We start from the raw sequence: 26,988 nt of genomic DNA, 5'->3' as shown, positions 1-26,988 counted from the left end.
CAGGCAGCAGCGATCAGGATCCTGCTGTGCCATCGTTGGTCGGAGCAGAAAGTCCAGAACTTTATTTCGGCGCTGAACTCCCGCAGACATCGCTGAATCGGCGTGTGTGACGCCGATTCAGCGATGTTTTCACTGGTAACCAGGGTAAACATCGGGTTACTAAGCGCAGGGCCGCGCTTAGTAACCCGATGTTTAACCTGGTTACCAGTGTAAACGTAAAAAAAACCAAACACTATATACTTACATACCGGTGTCTGTCCCCCGGCGCTGTGCTTCTCTGCAGCCGGAAAGCACAGAGGTGACGTCACCGCTGTGCTCTGCTTTCCGGCCGGCCGGCGCTCACAGTGCAGAGAAGCAGAACGCCGGGGGACAGACACCGGAATGTAAGTATGTAGTGTTTGCTTTTTTTTACGTTTACGCTGGTAACCAGGGTAAATATCGGGTTACTAAGCGCGGCCCTGCGCTTAGCAACCCGATGTTTACCCTGGTTACCAGGGGACTTCGCATAGTTGGTCGCTGGAGAGCTGTCTGTGTGACAGCTCTCCAGCGACCACACAGCGACGCTGCAGCGATCGGAATCGTTGTCTAGATCGCTGCAGCGTCGCTAAATGTGACGGTACCTTAAAACCGAAGGCTGCAAAGGAGAATAAAGTTCATTTTCTCCCAGCAGTGTTTGGCTATATGCAGGTGCTAATCAAGTTAGTAATACAATTAACCTGCAGATTATGCCCTTATCTGCAGGTTAATAGCTTTTTGCTGGTGGCAGGTTCCCTTTAAAGAGTTGATTTCCAAGTAAAACATTTTCCACATTAAGAACATGAAAAAGGTTTTTCCCCTGTGTGACTGCTCTGGTGACTAAGAAGAGATGATTTCTTCACAAAATATTTTCCACATTCTGAACAGAAAAAAGGCTTCTCCCCTGTATGAGTTCTCTGATGCTTAACAAAACTTGATCTCTGGTTAAAACAGTTCCCACATTCTGAACATGAGAATGGCTTCTCCCCTGTGTGGGTTATCTGGTGTCTATCAAGATGTGCTTTCCGGTCAAAATATTTTCCACATTCTGAACAGGAAAAAGGCTTCTCTCCTGTATGAATTCTCTGGTGCTTAACAAAATCTGATTTCTGGTTAAAACATTTCCCGCATTCTAAACATGCAAATGGCTTCTCCCCTGTGTGGGTTCTCTGGTGTCTGTCAAGATGCGCTTTCCGGTTAAAACATTTCCCACATTCTGAACATGAAAAAGGCTTCTCTCCTGTGTGGGTTCTCTGGTGGCCATCAAGATGCGCTTTCCGGTTAAAACATTTCCCACATTCTGAACATAAAAAAGGCTTCTCCCCTGTGTGGATTCTTTGGTGACTATCAAGAAGTGATTTCCAGTTAAAACATTTCCCACATTCTGAACATGAAAACCGCTTCTCCCCGGTGTGGGTTCTCTTGTGGCTATCAAGAAGCGCTTTTCGGTTAAAACATTTCTTACATTCTAAACATGAAAAAGGCTTCTCCCCGGTGTGGGTTCTTTGGTGTATAATGACATCTGATTTCCAGTTAAAACATTTCCCACATTCTGAACATGAAAAAGGCTTCTCCAATGTGTGGGTTCTCTGATGGCTATCAAGATTCACTTTCCGGTTAAAACTTTTCCCACATTCTAGACATGAAAAAGGCTTCTCCCCTGTGTGAGTTATTTGGTGTATAACAAGATTACATTTCTGTCTAAAATGTTTCCCACATTCTGAACAGGAAAAAGGCTTCTCCCCTGTGTGACTGCTCTGGTGACTAAGAAGAGATGATTTCTTCACAAAACATTTTCCACATTCAGAACATGAAAATGGCTTCTCCCCTGTGTGAGTTCTATGATGTGTAACAAGAGTTGCTTTATCTATGAAACATTTCCCACATTCTAAACATGAAAAAGGCTTCTCCCCTGTGTGGGTTCTCTGGTGGCTATCAAGATGCGCTTTCCGGCTAAAACATTTCAGACATTCTGAACATGCGTAAAGCTTCTCCCCTGTGTGAATTCTCTGATGTCTGTTAAAACCTGATTTCTCTGTAAAACATTTTCCACATTCTGAACATGAAAATGGCTTCTCCCCTGTGTGAGTTCTCTTGTGACTAACAAGATTTGATTTCTGGCTAAAACATTTCCTACAAAAGGTACAAGAAAATCTATTCTCTGCTGAGTGACGTTTTTGATGTTCAAGAAAACACTTTTTGAGGGGAAAACTTTTTCCATGTTCTGAACGTGAAAATTGGTTATTTGCTTTAGGAGAAGTTAGTTTTTTAATGCATATTTTGTGAGTTTGATTTTCTTTAGTAGTGGGTAATGAATCAGAAGACAGAACCTGTTTCAAAGGATCAGATGACAGATCTTTGCTGTGAATGGATGATGGTATATCTGTAGTAATGGCATTCTCTTCAATAGAATATTGTGTGATCTCAAAATCATCTGATTTAAAAATTGAAGATGTCTGCTGTTCCTCTGATCGTCTGGTACAGTCATCTGCCAAGAATAAAACCAATTATTATTTTTCAATAAAATATCATTGAATCTACTTAAACTGTCTGTAAAAATGGCAAGTTATGTAAAAAAAATTGAATTTACAAGACAATGGCAGTTCACAGTCTTTAAAAAAAAAAAAACCTCATAGCATGAACCAGTAGAACGTGGTGATCAACTGTTTGTTCATTCTGCCTCACAAATATGGAGAAAAAGCCACCAAACAATATTATGAAAGTGAAAAGAATACCAATAAAAACTTCTACTCATCTCTCAAAAAATAAGTCCCCACTGAGGTCCATCATTTGTCAATGGAAAAACAGAGGTTTCCACTGGCTGTTGAAAAGTAACATGGCTTCCATAACCCCATCCAGCAACATCCGTTCTCCCAAAGTCAAACCTTCCCCTCTCTTCTGAGCCTTGCAGTGTGCCCAAACCACATTTAACATCAATTTAAAATCCAGAAAGACAGGCAGTGTTTATAATCAACATACAAAATGGCAACAAAACAATACAATATATACAATTACATGAAATAAAAGGGAAAACAGAAGAAAATTACTAAACTTAATCACAGAAATGGCTCAGAGCTTAGCGAAAGGGAAGCACTTTGATTGGGAATTGGACAGAATCAGCACAACGAACTGACAATAATCCAGACCAAGATTTTGCTTCTTTATTAGCTCCTAAGTTACACCCACACATCTCACCTTGATTACCTCATTTGGAGCCGTTTATGAAATGTTTTCAGCTCTTCAGGATTTTAGGATATCCCCAACTTACAAGATATCTTAGCCTCTAAAGATCACAGGTGCCAGATATTGACAACATATTGTTATCATGATTTTACATGTACATAGAGATCAAATATGAGTTGATTCACACCATCTATCAGAACATCATTCAGTTTGATGAATTCTAATGGCCCCACTGCGATGTGAATTAATGCATCACACTATTCTCTTTGTTATGAAAATCTATATCTCATACATATCAGATTGATACCAAAGCCAATATTCCTATCTGTACCCCAGAGCAGGGCTGGCTACAATCTGTGCTGTGTAAATAGTAGTTCTGTGTCTGGGAGAGCACAATTCTCAAGTAAACACCTCTCCTTTTGGCATCTGTTTTCCCCCAGAAGACATTTCCTGTTTAATTACTTGTACAGTACAGGGGTCCTCTGCTTCAAAAGAAGTTAAAGCGTTCTCTCTCACCTTCCCATATGTTCCATTGTGGTGAGGTCTTACAAAAGGAGTTTAAATTGTCAGCTCTTCCTATGTCTTAATTAGTTTTGCTTACATCCTAGCTATATGTAATTCTCCTTCTTTACCATATGTTCATTTGTGAGGGGAGGAGGACATCTCACTGGAGATGTATTAGGAGTTTTAATTTTTCTATGAAATGTGGCTTTATTAATTCTGCAGGCGGCGCTGGTAACGGGGGAGACATTGGAAACGGGCTCTGTCCAGCCACTAAGATTAGGGTGCTTGGGACGAGTAGTACCATCCAGTCTGACAGTATGAGTGTGTGTGCTGTCCAGCTGAAGCAATCTGCTCCCTCCTTCAGCCATTTGTAAAGCACCACACCCTACTAAAGCTTGCAGCATATTGCCGGAAGCTGCCAGATACAGCCTTATTCTCCTCTGGTTCAGCCCTCTGTGCTCAGCTCCCGACTTGTGTATTTGTTTCCTGTTGTGTCCTTGGCCTGTTTACTGTCTGATCTTGCGTCTTATGATTTTGTATTTTCTCTGCCCTCCTGGTTCTGAACCCGGCTACCTGAGTATTCTTCTTGCCATCTCACACTACCAAATCTAATGTAATACTGGGGCCCAAGCCTAGGGGTCTCTGTGCTAGTCCAGAACCATGTGCAGGGGCAGGGTCATGAGCAAGGCAGTCCTTGGGATCTGGAAAATGGAGTAGAAAACATAAAACCTGTTTGTGGAAGCCATCTTTTGAGCTGCCAGATGACCATGAACAGTGCTTCCAATACAGTGTGCCTGCAAACTATTTTAGCAAGATCTGCATTCAAATAGCTAGATGTGCTCCTTCCTTTCTTAACCCTGCCATATGCCCAGACAGTAATGTACAACCGTATACAGGGTATTGTCAGATTCAAGAGAAGGTGGAATATAATTTGTAAGGTCCATCCTGTTTTCTATTACCCTTTGTGAAGATTTATTTTCAAAGATATCACCACATAAAGTGACACACATCTGATTAAATGGGATCTGAATAGATTAGATCAGAGGATTTTGGGACTGACAAATGTAGTCAAAAACTGTGACTATAAACAATACATCTACTGAAATGATCAAACTCAACAGTCTTCAGTAAAAAATGAGTAACTAGTGGAGAAACCTCTCTGGATTAATTAGAGTATAGGGCTCTTGGCAATCGAAACTATCGTAAGGGCCAATATTTTGCATCAGATGAGTTTCAAGAAGAAATATTAGTCATTTAAAGAGAACTTTTTATAATAGTGTAGAGCTGAGGTGTCTTAAATTTAGATCTCGGACATTTGGAAGAGGCAATGGAGATCTTTCTTTAAAGACTACCAAGGAGTTGTAGACTCACATAAGTGAGGCAGGCCGACCCACCACAATTAAATCAGACCTTCTGTCTCTTCCCCATTATCCCACAGAATGTAAGTCCGCAAGGACAGGGTCCTCTCCCCTCTGTACCAGTCTGTCATTGTAAATGTGTTTACTGTAAACGATATCTATAACTCTGTACGTAACCCGCTTTCTCGTGTACAGCACCATGGAATTAATGGTGCTATATAAATAAATAATAATAATTATACAGAATGAACCTGTTAAAAAAAAGACAGAATAAAAAAAACACGTTACATCCCAAACAACGATGTATATATGAGGGTAGAGCTCCAACACTAAACCAGAGTTGCACTCATTTATGGTGGACCATTGGAGCTACTATAAGTCGTGACCAGAAGAGTAGAAAAAGTATTAGCGCTCCACATTTCAGGAGAGATTGTGCAGCAATCTGAATTCCTTAGGATTGAAAACATAATGTAATTTATGATGTGGAGTGATTCCATGAAACCAGGGCTCGAGCCAACACATCTCCTGCAGGCGTGAATAAATGTATATTACAGCCATCAGCCACACACAGCTTAGAGATATATCATGGCACAGGTGTAATATTTTTTATGTAGTTTATCGCAATCCTGTTTTAAAAGAAAAGTCAGGATAAAGGGAAAATCTGTTGTTATTGTATAGAAATTCACACTTGGCCTCACTGCACATTTAATGTTGTCGAACATAAAAGACTGGACCTGGTCTTGTAGGGACCATATGAGCACATTCAGCAGCACAGAAGGGAGAGAAGGTAGATTCATCCAATATCAGGGATCTAAAAATGACCTAAGCGATAAATACAGTAGTAGGATGAAAAGCTATAGACATAATATTAGGAAATGTGTAATATGTCACAGTCTGTTTAGGCTTTTCGTGTTAGAACGTAAACGAGATCCTACCAGTTTACGACTCATTATATTAGAATAAATCAGAAAATGTGTCTTATAGGTTCCAAAGACTTGTGAGGGGGGGGGGCATCCTCTGCGTTTGGAGGAAAAAAGGTTTAAGCATAATAACAGACGCGGATTCTTTACTGTAAGAGCAGTGAGACTATGGAACTCTCTGCCGTATGATGTTGTAATGAGTGATTCATTACTTAAATTTAAGAGGGGACTGGATACCTTTCTGGAAAAGTATAATGTTACAGGGTATATACACTAGATTCCTTGATAGGGCGTTGATCCAGGGAACTAGTCTGATTGCCGTATGTGGAGTCGGGAAGGAATTTTTTTCCCCAATGTGGAGCTTACTCTTTGCCACATGGGTTTTTTTTTGCCTTCCTCTGGATCAACATGTTAGGGCATGTTAGGTTAGGCTATGGGTTGAACTAGATGGACATATAGTCTTCCTTCAACCTTAATAACTATGTAAATAGGGAATCCTATTGGTTTTTAAACTACTCATGCTTAAACCGGAGGGCCTGAATGCAAACATTGAAAATGCGACAAAATAAGGGTATTTTTTTAATTATCTTCGGGTATTTTGGTTGATGCCATGTACAGTTAGGTCCATATATATTTGGACAGAGACAACATTTTTCTAATTTTGGTTATATACATTACCACAATGAATTTTAAACAAAACAATTCAGATGCAGTTGAAGTTCAGACTTTCAGCTTTTATTTGAGGGTATCCACATTACAATTGGATGAAGGGTTTAGGAGTTTCAGCTCCTTGACATGTGCCACCCTGTTTTTAAAGGGACCAAAAGTAATTGGACAATTGACTCCAATGCTATTTCATGTACAGGTGTGGGCAATCCCTTCGTTATGTCATTCTCAATTAAGCAGATAAAAGGCCTGGAGTTGATTTGAGGTGTGGTGCTTGCATTTGGAAGGTTTTGCTGTGAAGTAAACATGCGGTCAAAGGAGCTCTCCACGCGGGTGAAACAAGCCATTCTTAAGCTGCGAAAACAGAAAATACCCATCCGAGAAATTGCTACAACATTAGGAGTGGCAAAATCTACAGTTTGGTACATCCTGAGAAAGAAAGAAAGCACTGGTGAACTTATCAATGCAAAAAGACCTGGGCGCCCACGGAAGACAACAGTGGTGGATGATCGCAGAATAATCTCCATGGTGAAGAGAAACCCCTTCACAACAGCCAACCAAATGAACAACACTCTCCAGGAGGTCGGCGTATCAATATCCAAATCTACCATAAAGAGAAGACTGCATGAAAGTAACTACAGAGGGTTCACTGCACGATGCAAGCCACTCATAAGCATCAAGAATAAAAAGGCTAGATTGGACTTTGCTAAAAACATCTAAAAAAGCCAGCACAGTTCTGGAAGAACATTCTTTGGACAGATGAAACCAAGATCAACCTCTACCAGAATGATGGAAAGAGAAAATTATGGTGAAGGCGTGGTCCAGCTCATGATCCAAAGCATACCACATAATCTGTAAAACACGGCGGAGGCAGTGTGATGGCTTGGGCATACATGGCTGCCAGTGGCACTGGGTCACTAGTGTTTATTGATGATGTGACACAGGACAGAAGCAGCCGAATGAATTCTGAGGTATTCAGAGCCATACTGTGTGCTCAGATCCAGCCAAATGCAGCCAAACTGATTGATCATCATTTCATACTACAGATGGACAATGACCCAAAACATAAAGCCAAAGCAACCCAGGAGTTTATTAAAGCAAAGGAGTGGAATATTCTTGAATGGCCAAGTCAGTCACCTGATCTCAACCCAATTGAGCAGCATTTCACTTGTTAAAGGCTAAACTTCAGACAGAAAGGCCCACAAACAAACAGCAACTGAAAACCACTGCAGTGAAGGCCTGACAGAGCATCAAAAAGGAGGAAACACAGCGTCTGGTGATGTCCATGAGTTCAAGACTTCAGGCCGTCATTGCCAACAAAGGGTTTTCAACCAAGTACTAGAAATGAACATTTTATTTAAAATTATTGAATCTGTCCAATTACTTTTGGTCCCTTTAAAAACAGGGTGGCACATGTTAAGGAGCTGAAACTCCTAAACCCTTCATCCTACTGTAATGTGGATACCCTCAAATGAAAGCTGAAAGTCTGAACTTCAACTGCATCTGAATTGTTTTTGTTTAAAATTCATTGTGGTAATGTTTATAACCAAAATTAGAAAAATGTTGTCTCTGTCCAAATATATATGGACTTAACTGTATGTATATTTTTCTTTATATGTATTTTATTGTGCATCCAATATGCATTTTACATCTACTTGTATTGTTTTGTATAAGAAGAAAGGTTTCTATACAAAAATCTGTGCTACATAAGCACGGTTTAATTAATGAGTTAAGCAATTGGAATTGCGACGACGTTTTGGAGGATATTTAACATACACAATGTATTATTTGTATATGCCTGAGGAAGGAGCTGGTTCACATTGGAAATGTGTAGCATTTTAAAATGAAAACAATATTTGTGTTCATTTGTTTTAATACCCAACTTTATGGCTGAGCACTTGGCAGCGCTTTTCGAAGCCCTGATTTTTTTCCTTCTTCCCATATCAGAGATCTTGGAAGCCAACAGCATCATTACCCTCTGCTTTCTCTGAGAGGCTCATCATAACATATTTCTAACTTGTCAGCACATTCTAAGTACTCTGTCATTTTACTTTGTAGTTTACAGATCTGGGCAGCTAACGGTCAACGTCTACTTACCCCAGGGGGTAGTTGGATCCTCCAGGTTGTAAGTTCTATAGAAAAGGGCTTTCAATGCGCAAAGTGATTAGATCAGTTTTGGGTGGAGGAGAATGTTGTGGTCTAGAGGCAAAACTGGTGATCACACAATTGTAATATGGTCGGACTACAACATTAATAAAGCAGCCATAGCCGGTGACTGAGAAGAATCTGTGACTTCTCTGCATTTAGTGGTTACTACTCACCTGGGTAGTCATATGTAGGAATCTCCTCTTTACACCACTCATCACCCCTCACATATGTCTCTGTAGTATTAATATGGGTCAGATCTTCACCCTGAAACAAATACTGTAAAAGTCACTGACAGATGGAGAAGTAATGATCAGCTCTAATCCTGCCATCTCCACCGTTCTCATTACACAAGTATAAAACATATAATACTGGTGGATAAAACAAGACTGAGCACAAGACCTTCACAGCCATCTACACATCAGAAGAAATCTCATGACAGCTTCTCTCCATCTACCTGATGATCATGAGGAACACTGGGATCTTCTTGTTTACAGTCCTGTGGAAGAAGAGGACATCTCTGTGATGTTGTCCTCTTACTGGATAGATCTGGAGGAAACACATACAAGGGCTGAATTCATTCTTTACATACAGATAATTATATGCTGTGTGTATTTAGTCCTGTCTATTACCTGATGATGTGAGGGGCTGGGGAACCTCCATCATGACGTCCTTGTACAGATCTCTGTGTCCTTCTAAATACTCCCACTCCTCCATGGAGAAATAGACAGCGACATCCTGACACCTTATAGGAGCCTGACACATACAATGATACCGTCATCTCCCCGATCCCTTCATAGCATTACTGTATAATGTCCCAGCATTCCCAGCAGTGTCACCTCTCCAGTCAGCAGCTCAATCATCTTGTAGGTGAGTTCTAGGATCTTCTGGTCATTGATGTCCTCATGTATCAGGGGATGAGGTGGAGGTCCCGTGATTGGGCTCAGGGGTCTTCCCAATTTTTCAGACACAGGGTCCTGACAGCGCTCACTAGAGGTATTCTTCACTACTGTGTAATCCTGGTTATGGAGAGACACATTAATAAATCTCACTACATACATTTCCAGAGTCTTCCCCTCTCCTGTTCAGTCCATTTGTTATTCCCATAGATAAGAATGATGTAATGTGACGTCATCAGAATCTCTCACCTCTCTAGTAAGCCAGAAGAGAATCTCTAAAGTGAGGTGTAATATCCTCTCCGCCATCTTGTCTCTGTCCATATCCATCTTTGATGGGTTTTTCTGAAAAATTCCCTTATACAGAAGATCTTAACTGAGAGGATCCGATATTGTAGAGACCTGAAAGAGAAGAAGATGAATCGATGTAACATCATAAAAATCCTGTGCAATTATACAATTACTGGAGATAATAAGGGAAACATATGAGATTTATTATTTTACAGTATTTACTTTTCTTCTTTACATCTACTAATAAAACCTACCGTATATACTCGAGTGTAAAGGTACCATTACACTAAACGATTTACCAACGATCACGACCAGTGATACGACCTGGCTGTGATCGTTGGTAAGTCGTTGTGTGGTCGCTGGAGAGCTGTCAAACAGTCATGACGTCACCGCTGTGCTCTGCTTTACGGCCGGCCGGCGCTGACACAGTCAGTGCAGGAAGGTGACGGCGGGGGACGTGACAGACACCGGAATGTGAGTATGTTGTGTTTTTTTTTTTACATTTACAATGGTACCCAGGGTAAACATCGGGTTACTAAGCGCAGCCCTGCACTTAGTAACCCGATGTTTACCCTGGTTACCAGTGAACACATCGCTGGATCGGCATCACACACGCCGATTCAGCGATGACAGCGGGTGATCCAGCGGCCAAAAAAGGTCCTGATCATTCCCAGCGACCAACGATCTCCCAGCAGGGCCTGATCGTTGGTCGCTGTCACGCTTAACGATTTCGTTAACGATATCGTTGCTACGTCACAAAAAGCAACGATATCGTTAACGAAATCGTTATGTGTGAAGGTACCTTTAGCTGTGATTTTCAGCCCATTTTTTAGGCTGAAAGTGCCCCTCCCGGCTTATACTCGAATCATTGTCCCAGAGTGTCTGCGGGGGAGGGGGAGCGGCAGGAGTCGGCGGCTGTCACATCATAATCGTGCCCCCTCCTGGCGCGGTCTCTGCACTTCCTTGCTTCTCAGATGGTCTCCGTCTGGCTGCTCTTCCTGTGTTCAGCGGTCACATGGTACCGCTCATTAAAGTAATGAATATGCATACGACTCCACTCCCATAGGCGTGGAGCGCATATTCATAAATTTAATGAGCGATACCATGTGATCGCTCAGCACTGGAAGGAGCTGCTGCCCCGGGACAATGGAGAAGCAGGGAAGGGCAGAGACCACGCCAAGAGGTTGATTATGATGGGGGAGGGTGAGCCAAGCGATATTCACCTGTTCCCGTTCAACCACTGGGCTGTGTCTTCCGCGTCCTCTGGCTGTGACGTTCAGGTCAGAGGGCGCGATGATGTGGTTAGTGCGCGCCCTCTGCCTGAACAGTCACAGCCAGAGGACCCGGAAGACACAGCAACAAGCGGCGGTGGAACGGGGACAGGTGAATATTGCAGCGGCAACACCGGCACCTGACCCCCATAACACGCCGGTGTCTCTGCCTGCTCAGGACATCGGCACCTGGCCCCCAGTGACGAGAGGTGAATATGTCATTTTTTTTTTTTATCGCAGCAACATATGGGGCATATTATTCTATGGAGCATCTTATGGGGCCATCAACCTTTATAGAGCATTATATGGGGCATATTATTCTATGGAGCATCTTATGAGACCATCAACTTTTATGGAGCATTATATGGGGCATATTCTATGGAGCATCTTATGGGGCCATCAATTTTTAAGGAGCATTATATGGGGCATATTATTCTATGGAGCATCTTATATGGGGCCATCATTAACCTTTTATGCAGCATTATATGGGGCATGTTTTAATATGGAGCATCTTATGTGGCCATTATTAACCTTTGTGCAGCATTATATGGGGCATATTTTTTGTATGGAGCATCTTATGAGGCCCATCATGAACTGTATGGAGCATTATATGGGGCTCCTGATTCAATATGGATAGTCAAAAACATTTAACCTACTGATGTCTCAATTAATTTTACTTTTATTGGTATCTATTTTTACTTTTGAAATTTACCAGTAGCTGCTGCATTTCCCACCCTAGGCTTATACTCGAGTCAGTTAGGCACCAGATGGGATATATTACGAATATTTCCCTGAATGGAGGAAAGTAAGATTTTCTAAAGACCAATATTTCTAATGATACCCGTGACCTGCTGGGGTAAGTGATGGAGTAAGCGACTTTGTGCTTCATCACAATTCTTAACAGTATGGGTGTCTTGAAAACACTGATTCTTTTAACAACATTGCAGACAAAGCAACCCATGGCCAGACAAGCCCTTCTGGCATTTGCCAGAATTGCCAAATGGCCAGTCCGGCCCTGTTTCCCAACTTCCCCGCACTGTAATCTTCTATCACATTAGATTTCATGTCTGATTCACACACAGAAGTTTGAGGCTTTTATAAAATCTCTTTTGTTACACAAACACCCTGGAAAGAAGTTATCTGATCCCAAAGTCTCCATGTCAGTTGATTTCAACAGCTGACTTGTGCCCCTAAAAGCCTCGTAAAGGAATCATGATCCACCCGCGGCTGTTAACCTGTTAAATGCTGCTGTCAATCTCTGACAGCAGCATTTAACATGATCGCACCGAAGCATGTCACTAACATGATTGTGGGTCACCGATAGTTTGGCATGACAACCTAGGGTCTGCAGGAGACCCCTGTGGTTGTCATTGCTGGATAGCTATGGGTGCCGGCAGCCATCAGCACTCACAGCAAGTGAACATTTCTGCTACACAGAGCAGGGTTGAAGCACTGCTCTTTGTAGCACAAGAGATCGGATGACTGCAGCTTCCATTCTCTCATGGAGATTTTTGAAGCAAGTGTAAAGTAAAATACAAAAATGTTTTTAAAAATATAAAAAATATAACGCTCTGGCTAAAATTAAGAGACCACCACATCAAAACCCTATCATGGGCCAGCCCAGTCTCCTGACCTGAACCCCTCTGGAATGCAATCAAGAGGATGATGGATAGTCACAAGCCATCAAACAAAGACGAACTGCTTAAATTTTTGCACCAGAAGCAGTGTGAAAGACTGGTGGAGCAATAAAAAGTTGGAAGGAAAGTAAAAGCGCAATAGGGTCTTATCTGGGTATTAAGAGATACCTCTAATCAGATTTTACTCACCAGATAGAGCCCAAACACAGGCTCATAGAAATATTAGCTGCTGCAGATCCACCGGTCTCCTCGTGACCAGCCAGAGTAAAAAAAAAATAGGGATAAAAAGAAGTCCAAATGGATATTCAGATGAAAAAGTGGTTTTATTCAACGTGTTTCGGAGTACTATGACTCCATCAGAAAACCACAAAGTTATATACGTTTGTGGTTTCCTGATGAAGGAGTCATAGTACTCCGAAACGCATTGAATAAAGCCACTTTTTCATCTGAATATCCAATTGGACTTCTATCTTTCAAGCAGCACGGAGTAAATCCACCTTTTTATCCCTTTTTTTTTTTTTTTTTTTTACAAAGACTGGTAGAAAGCATGCCAAGACGCATGAAAGCTGTGAGTAAAAATCACTTCCTGAGTTAAAACATTAATATTGTTGTTTCTAAATGAGTATGAACTTGTTTTCTTTGCATTATTAAAAAATACAAAATGCATTGCTTGGAAATTCGGAGACATGTTGTCAGAAGTTTATAGAATAAATGAACAATTTAAATTTTACTCAAAAATATACCTATGAAGAGAAAAATCTGACAAACTGACAATTTTGCAGTGGTCCTTTAATTTTGCCAGAGCTGTATATATATTTATATTTGGTGGAGTCATATCTACTACTGGAGTCGACTATGCAGATCGCATGCTGCAGTCGTACTTTGCAGGCCCGTCCCAGATGGTATGGAGATGAATGAGGGATAATAAAAGTTAAAAAAGAAACTTTCCTTTACTTAACAAGAACTTGATGAGAAGTATATACATCAGATAGCAGGCACATCACTCTATAAAATGCTTCTTCTGCATTATGCAGGGTCAGGAACTTTCCGCTTACACGTGGCTGTACATAACTTGCTATAAGCCAAATAGTTCAGCAAACCTGAGCTAAGAACCTCACCCTACCTTTTGTTTCTCTATTCTCTCTATCTGCAATCCAGATTCTCACTGCCATTATATCTTTGCTTTCCTTCAGAACGTACTATCTGATGTCTCCCTCCTGACACAAAACATCATATCAATTCAAGTCTGCAATTAGACCAAATGTCTGTATTTATCACTTTTTTATCCCTATCTCATCAAAAGGAATTTGTTCTCCTGTGTGCCCACGTAGCACAGACTGAGGTCTACCACACAGTATGGTGGCCCCCAGAGAACTCACACAGTATGACGGCCCACACAGCACCTCACACAGTATTATGGCTACGACAAACTGCTACAGAAAATAAGGACCTCCAGTAGGTATGGAGGCATTTACAGTCTACCACAACCTCTTACTCAGTATAATGGCCCTACCAGCCATATACTCAGTATGAGAGTCCAAACAGTTCTCTTAATATTAAGCCCCCAAAATTCCTGATATTTAAAAAACCCAGTTCCTGAGGTGTGCTGCTCCAGTCTGTGCAGTGTCGAGTATAGGTTCCATACTACAGGTGTGACGTAGTAACGTCATTGTGCCTGCATTGCACAGAGTCTCAGACTCACAAGCAAAGGCTAAATGGTGGATCAGAGGTTTCGACTGCCCGATTCACTATTCTATTTACCGTCATGGGAATGTGGATATCTCTGAAATTGTTATGATGGAAAGGAGAGGATGAACAATACCAAACCCCACGAGCCCTCTCAATTCATGAGCATCATAGTGACCGAGTGGGCTGCCGCTATGGAGCATACGAGCCTGCTTATCCGACTATCGAATGGTAAATATCTCATAGATCCTGGGTTCATTAGTATCTGCATCAAGAATGAGGCTAAATGAGTATTTCTTAATTAGCTTTGAGGTTGTCGCTGGGGTGGGTGGTACCATATTGTGCATGTAGGGGACTGTGTGAACATTAGAAAGTGGGGGGAACGCAGTACTGTTGGAAAATTATACTGTGTGTGAGGGGGATGCCTGTGGAAACATTATCCTGTGTGTATGGCAAGCTGCTATTGTCATAACATTATACTATGTAGGGGGATAGTGGTACTGTGGGAACATTACACTGTGTGTGGTGGGATGATGGTGCTATGGAAACGTTATACCATGTGGACAGAATGGCGGTAATGTGAGAAGATTATACTGTGTGTGGAGGTAACTTCGGTACCGTGTGAAAATTATACTATGTGTGGGGGGTATGGCGGTAGTGTGGAAATATCTTTTGTGTGGGAGATGCCAGTAATGTGGAAACTTTATACTGTGTGAGGGGCATCATATATACTGCATAAGGGGTGTAAAAAGATGTGTCATAAGAACAAATTCTCAGAGCTGTGCGGCATTTCTACAAAAAGACTGCCATATGCCGTCCAGAATGGGACTCTACGGAACCAATGGGAAGAGGGAAAGTTTCAGGAAGAAAAAGTCTAGATGGTACACCTGGGCAGGTGACCTTGATGATGCAGTTTACTGTTATTATAAAGGCCATAGCTCCAAAGCCAAAAACAGCTTTGGCACCAAGCAAAAAAAAGGGTGCCAGTGAAGAATCTGAGGTACCACGCCATGGTAAAGTGTCCGAGGCAGCTGGTTGTGGTGGCAGAACCCAGGCGGCACCAGATGAGTCCCAGAGTCCAGACTATGCCAGCCAAGGCCTGACAACCAGACCTGCCCAGGTCAAGACTCGGAGTCCAGATTATGCCTGTCAAGGCCCAAGAACCTGAATTGCGCCGGTCAAGACTAAGAGTCCAGACTACGCCAGGCAAGAGCAGAGTCACAGCTCTTATTTATTCTGGTACAAGAGACGGATGTGCCAATGATCTGGGAGGAGATTCCGCTCAGTACTATACGACTGCAGTAAAGAGAAGGAGGCACGAGTGAGCCGGGCCATTGCTTCCAGCACTAAAATCAGTACAGGGTAGTACAACAGACAAGGTGAACGCTGGTTGAAGTGAAGGCGGCCCAGCGAGCCGTGATACTTTTGTTAAAAGGACTTATGGCCTAATAGGAAGAGGAGGAGACCAGCTATGGCCGGTGTTCACAGAGTAGAGTGTTGTTTACCATATGTGTCAGGACAATCACTCTTTTCAGTAGCTAAAGTAACATGTGGTTAGAGGCCGCTATTACAGTGAGAGTGAGCCGGAGAATTCATTGTATATCTGATATTGTATATTTCACCTCGTCTTAGTGATCAAAATTCCCATTATCAGGAAATAAATAATTATATTGGTTACTTCTGCAATGCGTTTGTCAGTGTGTTGTATGCGGTCACCTGCTCACAGGGGCATTATGGAGGCATTATACTGTGTGTGGGGCATCATATATACAGCATAAGGGGCATATTGGGGGCATTACACTGTGTGGGGCCAAGAAAGGGGTCCTGTACTATGGGAACAATACATTTCCTCACTTCCTGTCTTCCATAGTTGGGTTGTATGTATCTATTACAGGAAACAGAAAAAATGCAATGATTCTTATAAAGTGACAACAAAAACCCCAAAAGAGTCTCAGTGCTGAAGGGGTTAATGTCCCCCACGCCCAGTAATGGGGAATCTCCAGCACCTACCTCCACCTGCAGAGCCGCACTCCGATATATATGGCTGTTCTGTGCGCACAGGACCTGTGATGATGTCACAGGAGGGGAGGAGTCAGGGGTCACATGATCAGGGGCCTCAGTGAATGATATTCGGAGTGCAGACGCTACATGGAAACTTTTCAGTCAGTGACATTTCCGCCATTATTTCCCCTCACTACTGGCACAATTACCCCATGTTAGGGTTGGTGGAATGCATGGAGTATGTATATACTGTATATATTAATAGGGTCCACCGTGCAGGAGAAGAACCTGCTGCTGGCAAATGACGGCGCTATATGGCAGTATAAGCGAACTCTGTTAACTCCACAGATTCGCTAGAAACAAGATGTTGTGCCCTGTTAACCTCACAGAGGTACACAGCTACCAAACAGAGCAAAACTGTGGTCATGCAGTCAGAGAAACAGGCAAACAACTCCTCACTGGAGGTGCCGGTATTCTAGCAGCTTATTTCAGCCAAGGCCCTGAATACACACATACAAACTCCTCACCGAAGGTGCCGTATTCTAGGGGCTTATTTCAGCCAAACCATAACCACATCCAGACATGACCACACTGGCGCTGAACTCATAGACTTTGGTTTGATACTAGCGCATGGCCGTGCGGCCATGTGAACCTTTTATAGCTGTAGCAGACAAGGACCTTCCAAGTGGACCAATATGAGCTGCTACAGAGCCTGAGCGTGTGACCCCTGACCTCCAATGAGAGGTCCTCCCGTGGGCATGCTCAGTGTGTGCAAAGCAGGACTTAGTCCCAGAAAAGCCTGCACACCGCTGACCAGTGCTGGCTACAAAAGCAGAACCTAGAAAGGCAGCAGTAACCCTTTGCACAGTATCAGGCTGAGCGAGACACTGGGACTGATGTCTCCACTGAGCAGGCTTCACTGTGGCTGAAGCAGAATGCGAGACCGCAGCAGACACAGCTCAAGATTCCCCCTGTGCAGTGGCGGGAACTCGACTCCTAACACCCCGCGCCGCCTTTTCTGCACAGTGTTATGATGTTATGTGTGGAATGTAACGTGTGATTTCTCTGCTTGGAGACAAATAGACCCCACACATGAGGGAATTATCACCAGTTACTGGATGTCTACTATATGGTGACGTATGATTGTGCTATCAACTCAGAGCTACCAGGAGCTAAAATGCCAAAATCTCATTTTTTTTAACCCCTTCCAGGGAGGGCTGCTTCCGAGACTATATTCAGAAGAGTCTGGCTAAGGGCTCCTTTTCACTTGCGAGACATACGTGCGAGTTTCGCATGTTAAAACCAAGCTATGGATTGCTTTGTAATAAAATTAGCAGGTATAAGGTGCAAAAAAAATCCTAGCCGCAGATACCTGCAGCAACGTATATACAGTGGGGCAAAAAAGTATTTAGTCAGTCAGCAATAGTGCAAGTTCCACCACTTAAAAAGATGAGAGGCGTCTGTAATTTACATCATAGGTAGACCTCAACTATGGGAGACAAACTGAGAAAAAAAAATCCAGAAAATCACATTGTCTGTTTTTTTAACATTTTATTTGCATATTATGGTGGAAAATAAGTATTTGGTCAGAAACAAAATTTCATCTCAATACTTTGTAATATATCCTTTGTTGGCAATGACAGAGGTCAAACGTTTTCTGTAAGTCTTCACAAGGTTGCCACACACTGTTGTTGGTATGTTGGCCCATTCCTCCATGCAGATCTCCTCTAGAGCAGTGATGTTTTTGGCTTTTCGCTTGGCAACACGGACTTTCAACTCCCTCCAAAGGTTTTCTATAGGGTTGAGATCTGGAGACTGGCTAGGCCACTCCAGGACCTTGAAATGCTTCTTACGAAGCCACTCCTTCGTTGCCCTGGCGGTGTGCTTTGGATCATTGTCATGTTGAAAGACCCAGCCACGTTTCATCTTCAATGCCCTTGCTGATGGAAGGAGGTTTGCACTCAAAATCTCACGATACATGGCCCCATTCATTCTTTCATGTACCCGGATCAGTCGTCCTGGCCCCTTTGCAGAGAAACAGCCCCAAAGCATGATGTTTCCACCACCATGCTTTACAGTAGGTATGGTGTTTGATGGATGCAACTCAGTATTCTTTTTCCTCCAAACACGACAAGTTGTGTTTCTACCAAACAGTTCCAGTTTGGTTTCATCAGACCATAGGACATTCTCCCAAAACTCCTCTGGATCATCCAAATGCTCTCTAGCAAACTTCAGATGGGCCCAGACATGTACTGGCTTAAGCAGTGGGACACGTCTGGCACTGCAGGATCTGAGTCCATGGTGGCGTAGTGTGTTACTTATGGTAGGCCTTGTTACATTGGTCCCAGCTCTCTGCAGTTCATTCACTAGGTCCCCCCGTGTGGTTCTGGGATTTTTGCTCACCGTTCTTGTGATCATTCTGACCCCACGGGGTGGGATTTTGCGTGGAGCCCCAGATCGAGGGAGATTATCAGTGGTCTTGTATGTCTTACATTTTCTAATTATTGGTCCCACTGTTGATTTCTTCACTCCAAGCTGGTTGGCTATTGCAGATTCAGTCTTCCCAGCCTGGTGCAGGGCTACAATTTTGTTTCTGGTGTCCTTTGACAGCTCTTTGGTCTTCACCATAGTGGAGTTTGGAGTCAGACTGTTTGAGGGTGTGCACAGGTGTCTTTTTATACTGATAACAAGTTTAAACAGGTGCCATTACTACAGGTAATGAGTGGAGGAAAGAGGAGACTCTTAAAGAAGAAGTTACAGGTCTGTGAGAGCCAGAAATCTTGATTGTTTGTTTCTGACCAAATACTTGTTTTCCACCATAATATGCAAATAAAATGTTAAAAAAACAGACAATGTGATTTTCTGGATTTTTTTTTCTCAGTTTGTCTCCCATAGTTGAGGTCTACCTATGATGTAAATTACAGACGCCTCTCATCTTTTTAAGTGGTGGAACTTGCACTATTGCTGACTGACTAAATACTTTTTTGCCCCACTGTATAAAATACACAGCAGCAGCAGACAGTAATGGACCCTTTTGATGCATGCAGTGAGATCTATATACTCACATACAGTGCCTGCATGCCCTGCACTGATGTGGATATGTGCACATAGACTCCCCTGCCTATCCAGCGCTGCAATCTATATACCCCCGAATTAGCCTTAAAAATCCTGTTGGTTTATCAGGATTTATGGATTGAACAGTAGTAGACCCACACTAACTAATAAAAGAATGAATCTGACCCTATCTCGGCAGCAGCTCTCCCTACATTAGCTGAGTCCGGAGTGGAATGTGCCAAGCAGGGTGGCGCCAGGGCTCTTATAGACCTGATGATGCTTTGCGGCCAGCCAATCACTGTAATACCACAACAAAGATGGCTGCGGTATTAGGCTATGTGCACAGGTTCAAAAAAGTTTGCAGAATTTTCCTGAGCAAATCCGGACTACTTTTGCAGGAAATCCGCTCGCGTTTTTTTGCGTGCTTTTTTCACGTTTGTTTGCGGGTTTTTTTGCGGATTTTTCTGGAGGTTACCAATGCAATAATAGAGTGGCAAATCCGCAAAAAAATGCAAAATTAATGAACATGCTGCGTTTTTTTCCGCAATGCGTTTTTTTCACGGAAAAAAATGCAACATGGGCACGAAAATTGCGGAATGCATTAAAATTCATGGGTTGCTTAATGTAAGTGTTTTTAAGCGTTTTCGCAGGAGAAAAACGCAAAAAAAAACACCGAAAAAACCACAAAAGAATCCAGAGCGTGTGCCGTAGCCTTACTGTGCATGTCAGACAATCCCTGCATGCTGATTGGTGCTCTAAAAAGCGCCAAAATTAAAAGGAGGAGACCCGAGCACCCGCTGAATAAGGCTAGGTTCACATTGCGTTAGGGCAATCCGTTTAGCGCATAGCGCTAGCGGATTGCGCTAACGCAATGTCTTTATAGGGGTCGCGTTTGTAGTTCCCGCTAGCACAGATCGGGGAACGGACCTCAGACGCACCTCGGACGCTGCAAGCAGCGTCCGTGGTCCATCACAAAATAACGGCACATCGCTAGAGCGTGCCGAAAATGGCATGCGCTAGCGATGCGCTACAGAGAAAAATCACATTGCTGTCAATGGGTGTGCTAACGGACCCGTTGCATGGCGTTAATTGCGACAATTTCGCCGTGCAACCCAGTCTGTTAGCGTTAACCCATTAACGCAGTGTGAACCTAGCTTAATCCTGGAAATGCTTGGTGCTTGCCGAATACACCAAGCACAGTGATACTCAGGCGAGTACCGAGTAGTGGCGAGCACGCTCGCTCATCACTAATTCTTATCCATTAAAAGTCCATCAACCCCCTTTTTATCACCTACCCAAGATCCACAAAAACCTTAATAATCCCCCTGGGAGACCAATTATTTCAGGTGTTTGTTCCCTTACAAGCAATCTATCAGAATACACAGATACAATTATGCAAATCCATGTTCTTAACCTTGAAAGTCATCTCCGGGATTCCTCTGATTTAATACAAATATTGCAGGATATTGAATGGAAACCCACTTATATTTTTCTGACACTGGACGTGGCCTCACTGCACTCGAATACACAACATGATATTGGTATTATGTGTTTCAAGAAATATCTGAATATGGATTTAAGACTTTTCCCTTCACCATGACAGCACCGCACGCGAGAGATGGCATCCGCCCCCAGGAACAGGAAACCTGTAGCAGAAATATAAGAATGGGGCGGCCCCTCTCTCCTCAGTTTTGGTTTCCTGTTCCTGCAGGTGGATGCTTGTCGCAGAGCTCCTACCTCCGGAGGGATCTCCCTCTGATGATTCCAGTCCGGAGGCCGAGGTCCGCGGGGGGGGCCAGCCATACTCGGCGGCATCGCGTGCGGTGCTGTCGGGTGAAGAGGCTGCTAGGTCCGCGCCTTCCTTCCCCCTCGCTGGACTCCCCGGCGACCGCTCTGTGCAGGAGGCTGGTCCGGGGATAAGGGTGCGTGTCCTTCACTGACGCTGGCGCCGAAGTGAAGGATGACGGCTTCCGGTAGCACAGGAAGTGACGTCACACGCCGAAGGAGCCGTGTGCTGGACACTTCCGGGCGGAAGCTGTTCCAGAGGCGCGCACACCGCTCCTTCTATATAATAGAGCGGCAAGAGGAGTTGCTAGTCCTGCACTTCAAGCAATTGCCTGAAGATGACCGAACCAGCGATGGATTCAGAGACGCTGCTGATGCCTGCGCCCAGAATGTCTGAGGAGACTCAAGCTGAGGCAGTATCCGGGGTCCTGGAGGGGTGAGTGCCTTTGTAAGGCAAACTACACACACTGATACCCTGTACACTGTGTTTTTTAGGGAAGGAAAGCCACCTCCAAACAGAAAAATAGGGTCTGTCCACTAAAGAAACACTCCCTAGGCTATACAGCAAGATAATCTGCCAGCCCTGTATCGACAAAACGGTTGCGGAGGAATCTTCTTCCTTATTACAAAATATTAAAACAATTATACGGGAGGAAGTTAAATCTACAGTTAAGGAGCAGTACAGCAAAGGAAACCCCCCCTCCACCAACAAGTGAGCAAGGGTCGGACGTAGATTCAGGGGATGAGCTGGGAGCCTTAACCCCCTCTGATGCCTCAGATTTAGACTCCTCAGATGAGGAGTATGGCCACCCTTATTTTCAGTCGGAAGATATTGGAAAGCTGCTCAAACTCGTCAGAACGACTATGGGGGTAGAGACCCCTAAGGAACCGCGGACAATCCAAGACACCATGTTTAGTAATTTGGAGGAGAAAAAGCGAAAAAATTTTCCCTTCCATGATAATATAGTCAATTTAATAAAACGTGAGTGGAAAAAGCCTAATAAAAAGATGTCCATCCCTCAGGCTTTAAAACGCAAATACCCCTTTGATGAGGAGGTCTGTGAGAAGTGGGATAAGGCTCCTAAGTTAGATGCAGCCATCGCCAGCACCTCTAAAGGGGTTGCGTTACCATTTGAGGACATGGGAGCCCTAAAAGACCCCCTTGACAAGAAAGCAGAGGCTTTTCTAAAGTCGGCTTGGGAAGCAGCAACATGGTCATTTAAACCCGGGGTTGCTGCCACTTGTACGGCACGTGCTATGGTCAAGTGGTTAGAGGAGTTAAGTGACCAAATAAAAAACAAATGCCCGAGAGAGAGACTTCTGGAAGCATTGCCCTCTCTACAGGGCGCTGCGAGGTTCCTGGCGGATGCCTCAATAGATTCTGTTAAGAGTGCCGCACGTGCATGTGCTTTATCCAATTCGGGACGTAGAGCATTGTGGCTGAAAAATTGGACAGCTGACTTCCAATCGAAGGTCAAACTCTGTGGTGTACCCTGTGAAGGGCAATACCTTTTTGGCAAGGCTTTGGACGAGATCCTTGAGAAGGCATCGGACAAGAAAAAGTGGTTTCCACCTCCTTCCTTTCCCAGGCGCCGATGGGAAACCTCTCGTTCGTCCTTTCGTGGATCTGGATATAGAGGGGCCCGCGAGATGACAGGTCTAGTCGAGGCAGACCCTGGAGAGACCGAAAAGAAAAGGGATTTCTTTTCAACAAGCCTCCCCCCAAGTCTGATCCCAGACATCAATGACGCCAGCATTCCGGAGGGGGGAAGACTCCGGCGGTTTGTCCACCACTGGGCAGCACTGCCGGCTTCTCAATGGGTAACCAACTTATTGTCAGAGGGTCTAAGACTCAAGTTCTCCAGCCTCCCACCAAATCGTGTAAAAATGACCCAAGTGGCCGGAAAAAATCAGGCCACACTAGAGAGAGAAATTCATCTCCTCATGCAAAAGGAGGTATTAGTAAAAGTACCTCATCAAGAGATAGGAAAAGGATTCTTACAACACCTTATTTCTAACACCAAAACCAGATGGCTCGCTGAGAGTGATATTCAACCTAAAGGCCCTAAACCATTATATCCAAATAGACAAATTCAAAATGGAGACCTTAAAAACCGCAGTGAAAGTACTTGACCCAAACTGTTACATGCAGTGATCGATCTTACAGATGCTTACTACCATGTGCCAATCGCTGTCCAACACCAACAATACTTGAGATTAGTGGTAAACCTTGCAAAACCCCCCGTCCATCTACAGTATCAATGTCTTCCCTTTGGGGTACCCATAGCGCCCCGTATATTCACAAAAATTATTTCCAAAGTGGCATCTTTCATCAGGAAAGAAGACATAATGTTGGTACCTTATTTGGACGATTTTTTGGTAATAGCGAACAACAAAGAAAATTGTGAGAAAGCGGCCGCAAGAGTACTGGAGGTACTGACCAGAGTAGGATGGATGATAAACCTGAAAAAATCAAGCCTTATCCCAACACAGACTCAAGAATTCCTCGGAATCTTATTAGATTCAGTCAAGCAGGAGTGTGTCCTCCCACAGAGGAAAATTCAATCTATTCAACAGAAAATACAATTGTTCCAGCTACAACGGACTATCTCTCTAAGGAATGCAATGTCGCTCTTAGGAGTCCTAACAGCGACAATTCCAGCAACACGATGGGCACAAAGCCACACACGAGAGTTACAATGGCAGATACTAGCCGAACAAGAGAGGAATCCATACAATCTAAATCGGAAGATTCTTCTATCTCCAAGGGTTCAGAACTCACTAGAATGGTGGCTGAAAACAGAAAATTTAAGCAACGTAGTGCCATGGTCAGTACGGGATCCAGTAGTCGTTACTACCGATGCGAGTCCATGGGGATGGGGAGCACACTTAGAGGATCAGGTCCTACAGGGTCAATGGGGGGGCCCAATGACAACAGCGTCCTCCAATCTAAAGGAATTGTCTGCGGTAAGGCTAGCACTTCTTCATATAGGAGAAAGGATTCGAGGAAGACATGTTGTGGTGTTGTCCAACAACAACACAACGATAGCCTATATAAATCGCCAAGGGGGCACAAGATCACCATCCCTTATGGCAGAAGCCAAAGAACTTTTTACATGGGCCGAAAACAACCTTCTTTCACTAACCGGAACATACTTAAAAGGGTCAGAGAATCAGGTAGCTGACTTCTTAAGCCGTCACACGTTACATCAAGGGGAGTGGTCCCTGAACCAGCGAGTGTTTGGGAAAATATGTGCCAGCTGGGGCGTTCCAGAGATAGACTTGTTTGCCACAAAAGAAAATCGGAAGGTGAAGAAGTTCTATTCTCTGAACCCAAGAGAACACCCGGAGGGGGTAGACGCGTTTCTATATCGGTGGAACTTCCATCTAGCATACGCATTTCCCCCAATACCATTAATCCCGACAGTCCTCAGGAAAATTCGGGAAGACAAGGCACGAGTGATCCTCATAGCTCCCTTTTGGCCGAAAAGGGCATGGTTCACGTGGCTCAGACGCATGTCTATCTCGGACCCGTGGATCTTTCCGGATGCCCCGGATCTCCTACACCAGGGACCAGTTCAACATCCCCAAGTACACAGGCTACATCACACCGCCTGGAACTTGAGAGGGGACTTCTGTTAGCAAAAGGATTCTCAAACCCTTTGGTGACCACATTGCTCGCCAGCAGGAAAAAGGTCACCTCAGAGAAATACCAAAAAATCTGGCAAAAGTTCCTAGATTTCTCGGGGCGACAATTGTCCAAAACGAGTCAGCAAGTCCCGGTAAAAGAAATTCTTGAATTTCTCCAAAAAGGGTTGGAAAGGGGTCTGTCTACTAGCACCTTAAAAGTGCAAGTCTCCGCCCTGGAAAGCGCTGTTTGATCATAAACTTGCTGACCACCCTTGGGTCTATAGGTTCATCCGAGCCTCTTTTACATCCAGACCCTCAAAATTATTACCTTTGAGCCTCTTGATTCTATATCAATAAAATCTTTGACCCTAAAAACGGTCCTCCTGGTTGCCCTAACTTCAGCCCGTCGTACCTGTGAGCTGCAAGCTATGTCGGTGAACCCCCCTTACACTACCTTCCATGATGACAAAGTGGTTATCAAAACCGACCCTGCCTTTCTTCCGAAGGTCAACTCAAAATTTCATAGAGACCAGGAAATTATTCTGCCCTCTTTCTGTCCCCAACCAAAATCCCAGGGAGAGCAAACCTTCCATTGTCTCGATGTCAGACGCTGCCTGCTTCAATACATAGAATCCACAAAATCTTAGCGTCAGTCATCGGCCCTTTTTGTCACCTTCTAGGGGACAAACGGGAAAAAAGCCTCAAAGGCAACTATTGCACGGTGGTTGCGTACGGCTATTTCACTTTCATATTCCTCTTCGGGTCAAGTTCCCCCACAGGGTGTTACGGCCCACTCCACGCGTGCTATTGCCACATCCTGGGCAGAAAGGGCAAGCGCCTCGGTGGAACAGATTTGTAGAGCGGCAGTATGGTCCTCACCCTCTACCTTCTTTCGACACTATAGGCTAGACTTAGGTCTATCAAACTTGTCTTTTGGGAGAAAGGTGTTATCTGCTGTTGTCCCACCCTAGGAGTCTTCTATTTCTTCCTCTCACGTGCGGTGCTGTCATGGTGAAGGGAAAAAATGATAATTACTTACGGTTAATTTGATTTTCCAGAACCATGACAGCGCCGCATTAATTCCCGCCCTATCTTGGTGATGGTTGTGTGATTCACAAAAAACAAAACAAACTTGTTATATATAAGTAAATATATATGTAAGGAGATATGTGTATAGATAGAAACTAACAAAAGGTTATACAATGTAAATACGAGTACTCGTAACTGTGTACTAACAAAGCGGTCATCTTTCATACTCTGAAACAAACTGAGGAGAGAGGGGCTGCCCCATTCTTATATCTCAGCTACAGGTTTCCTGTTCCTGGGGGCGGATGCCATCTCTCACGTGCGGTGCTGTCATGGTTCTGGAAAATCAAATTACCCGTAAGTAATTATCATTTTTCAGAACATCAGAGAGACTTTTTATTTGAAAGCCTATCTTTTATTTTACATAATAATTTCTTTACATTCCAAGGAGAACTCTACCATCAGCGACCTGGGACCGCAATGGGTTTGAAGGTCGCACCGGCGTACGTAAATTTATTTATGGGGATTTTTTAAGAAATATTTATTTATAATAATTTTAGTATTTAAAAAAAAAACGCAAACAATTATTTATAAAAGGTTCATATATGACCTGTTTTCTATATGGGATAATTTTATTAAGGATATTCAATCCTTCATCCAAGACATTAATACCAATGATTGGGGACTATCCTTTGCTACTGAAAGCATTGACTTTTTGGACATTACAATTTTTATTTTGGATAATCACATCTTTACTCATACATTTTTTAAGAAAGTGGACACTAACATTTATACACACTATACGAGTGGACATTACACCAAGTGGTTAGACAATATTCCTCAGAATCAATCAATTTATGAGAATTAGGAAGAATTGTACATTAGATTCGGACTTCAATGTCCAGGCTAATGTCCTAAAA

The 26,988-nt window shown here is 43.5% G+C and overlaps 1 protein-coding gene across 1 annotated transcript; it reads right to left on the bottom strand.

Annotated features, from left to right (window-relative positions):
- Positions 1-473: 473 nt before the first annotated feature.
- On the bottom strand, positions 474-16,623 carry LOC138663613 (zinc finger protein 182-like). The gene is made up of 7 exons (XM_069749884.1): positions 16,583-16,623; positions 9,940-10,089; positions 9,631-9,810; positions 9,424-9,547; positions 9,249-9,340; positions 8,968-9,058; positions 474-2,503 (listed from the first exon to the last, which is right to left on the bottom strand). Exons 2-7 carry the CDS (start codon positions 10,015-10,017, stop codon positions 810-812), a joined length of 2,259 nt encoding a protein of 752 aa, XP_069605985.1. The 5' UTR covers positions 10,018-10,089; positions 16,583-16,623; the 3' UTR covers positions 474-809.
- Between the last annotated feature and the right edge of the window lie 10,365 nt (positions 16,624-26,988).

This window comes from Ranitomeya imitator, chromosome 2, assembly GCF_032444005.1.
Source record: "Ranitomeya imitator isolate aRanImi1 chromosome 2, aRanImi1.pri, whole genome shotgun sequence".
In the NCBI taxonomy this organism is placed as follows: domain Eukaryota; kingdom Metazoa; phylum Chordata; class Amphibia; order Anura; family Dendrobatidae; genus Ranitomeya; species Ranitomeya imitator.
The sequence above is the reverse complement of the archived record's forward strand: the minus strand, read 5'-3'. Positions and strand labels throughout refer to the sequence as shown.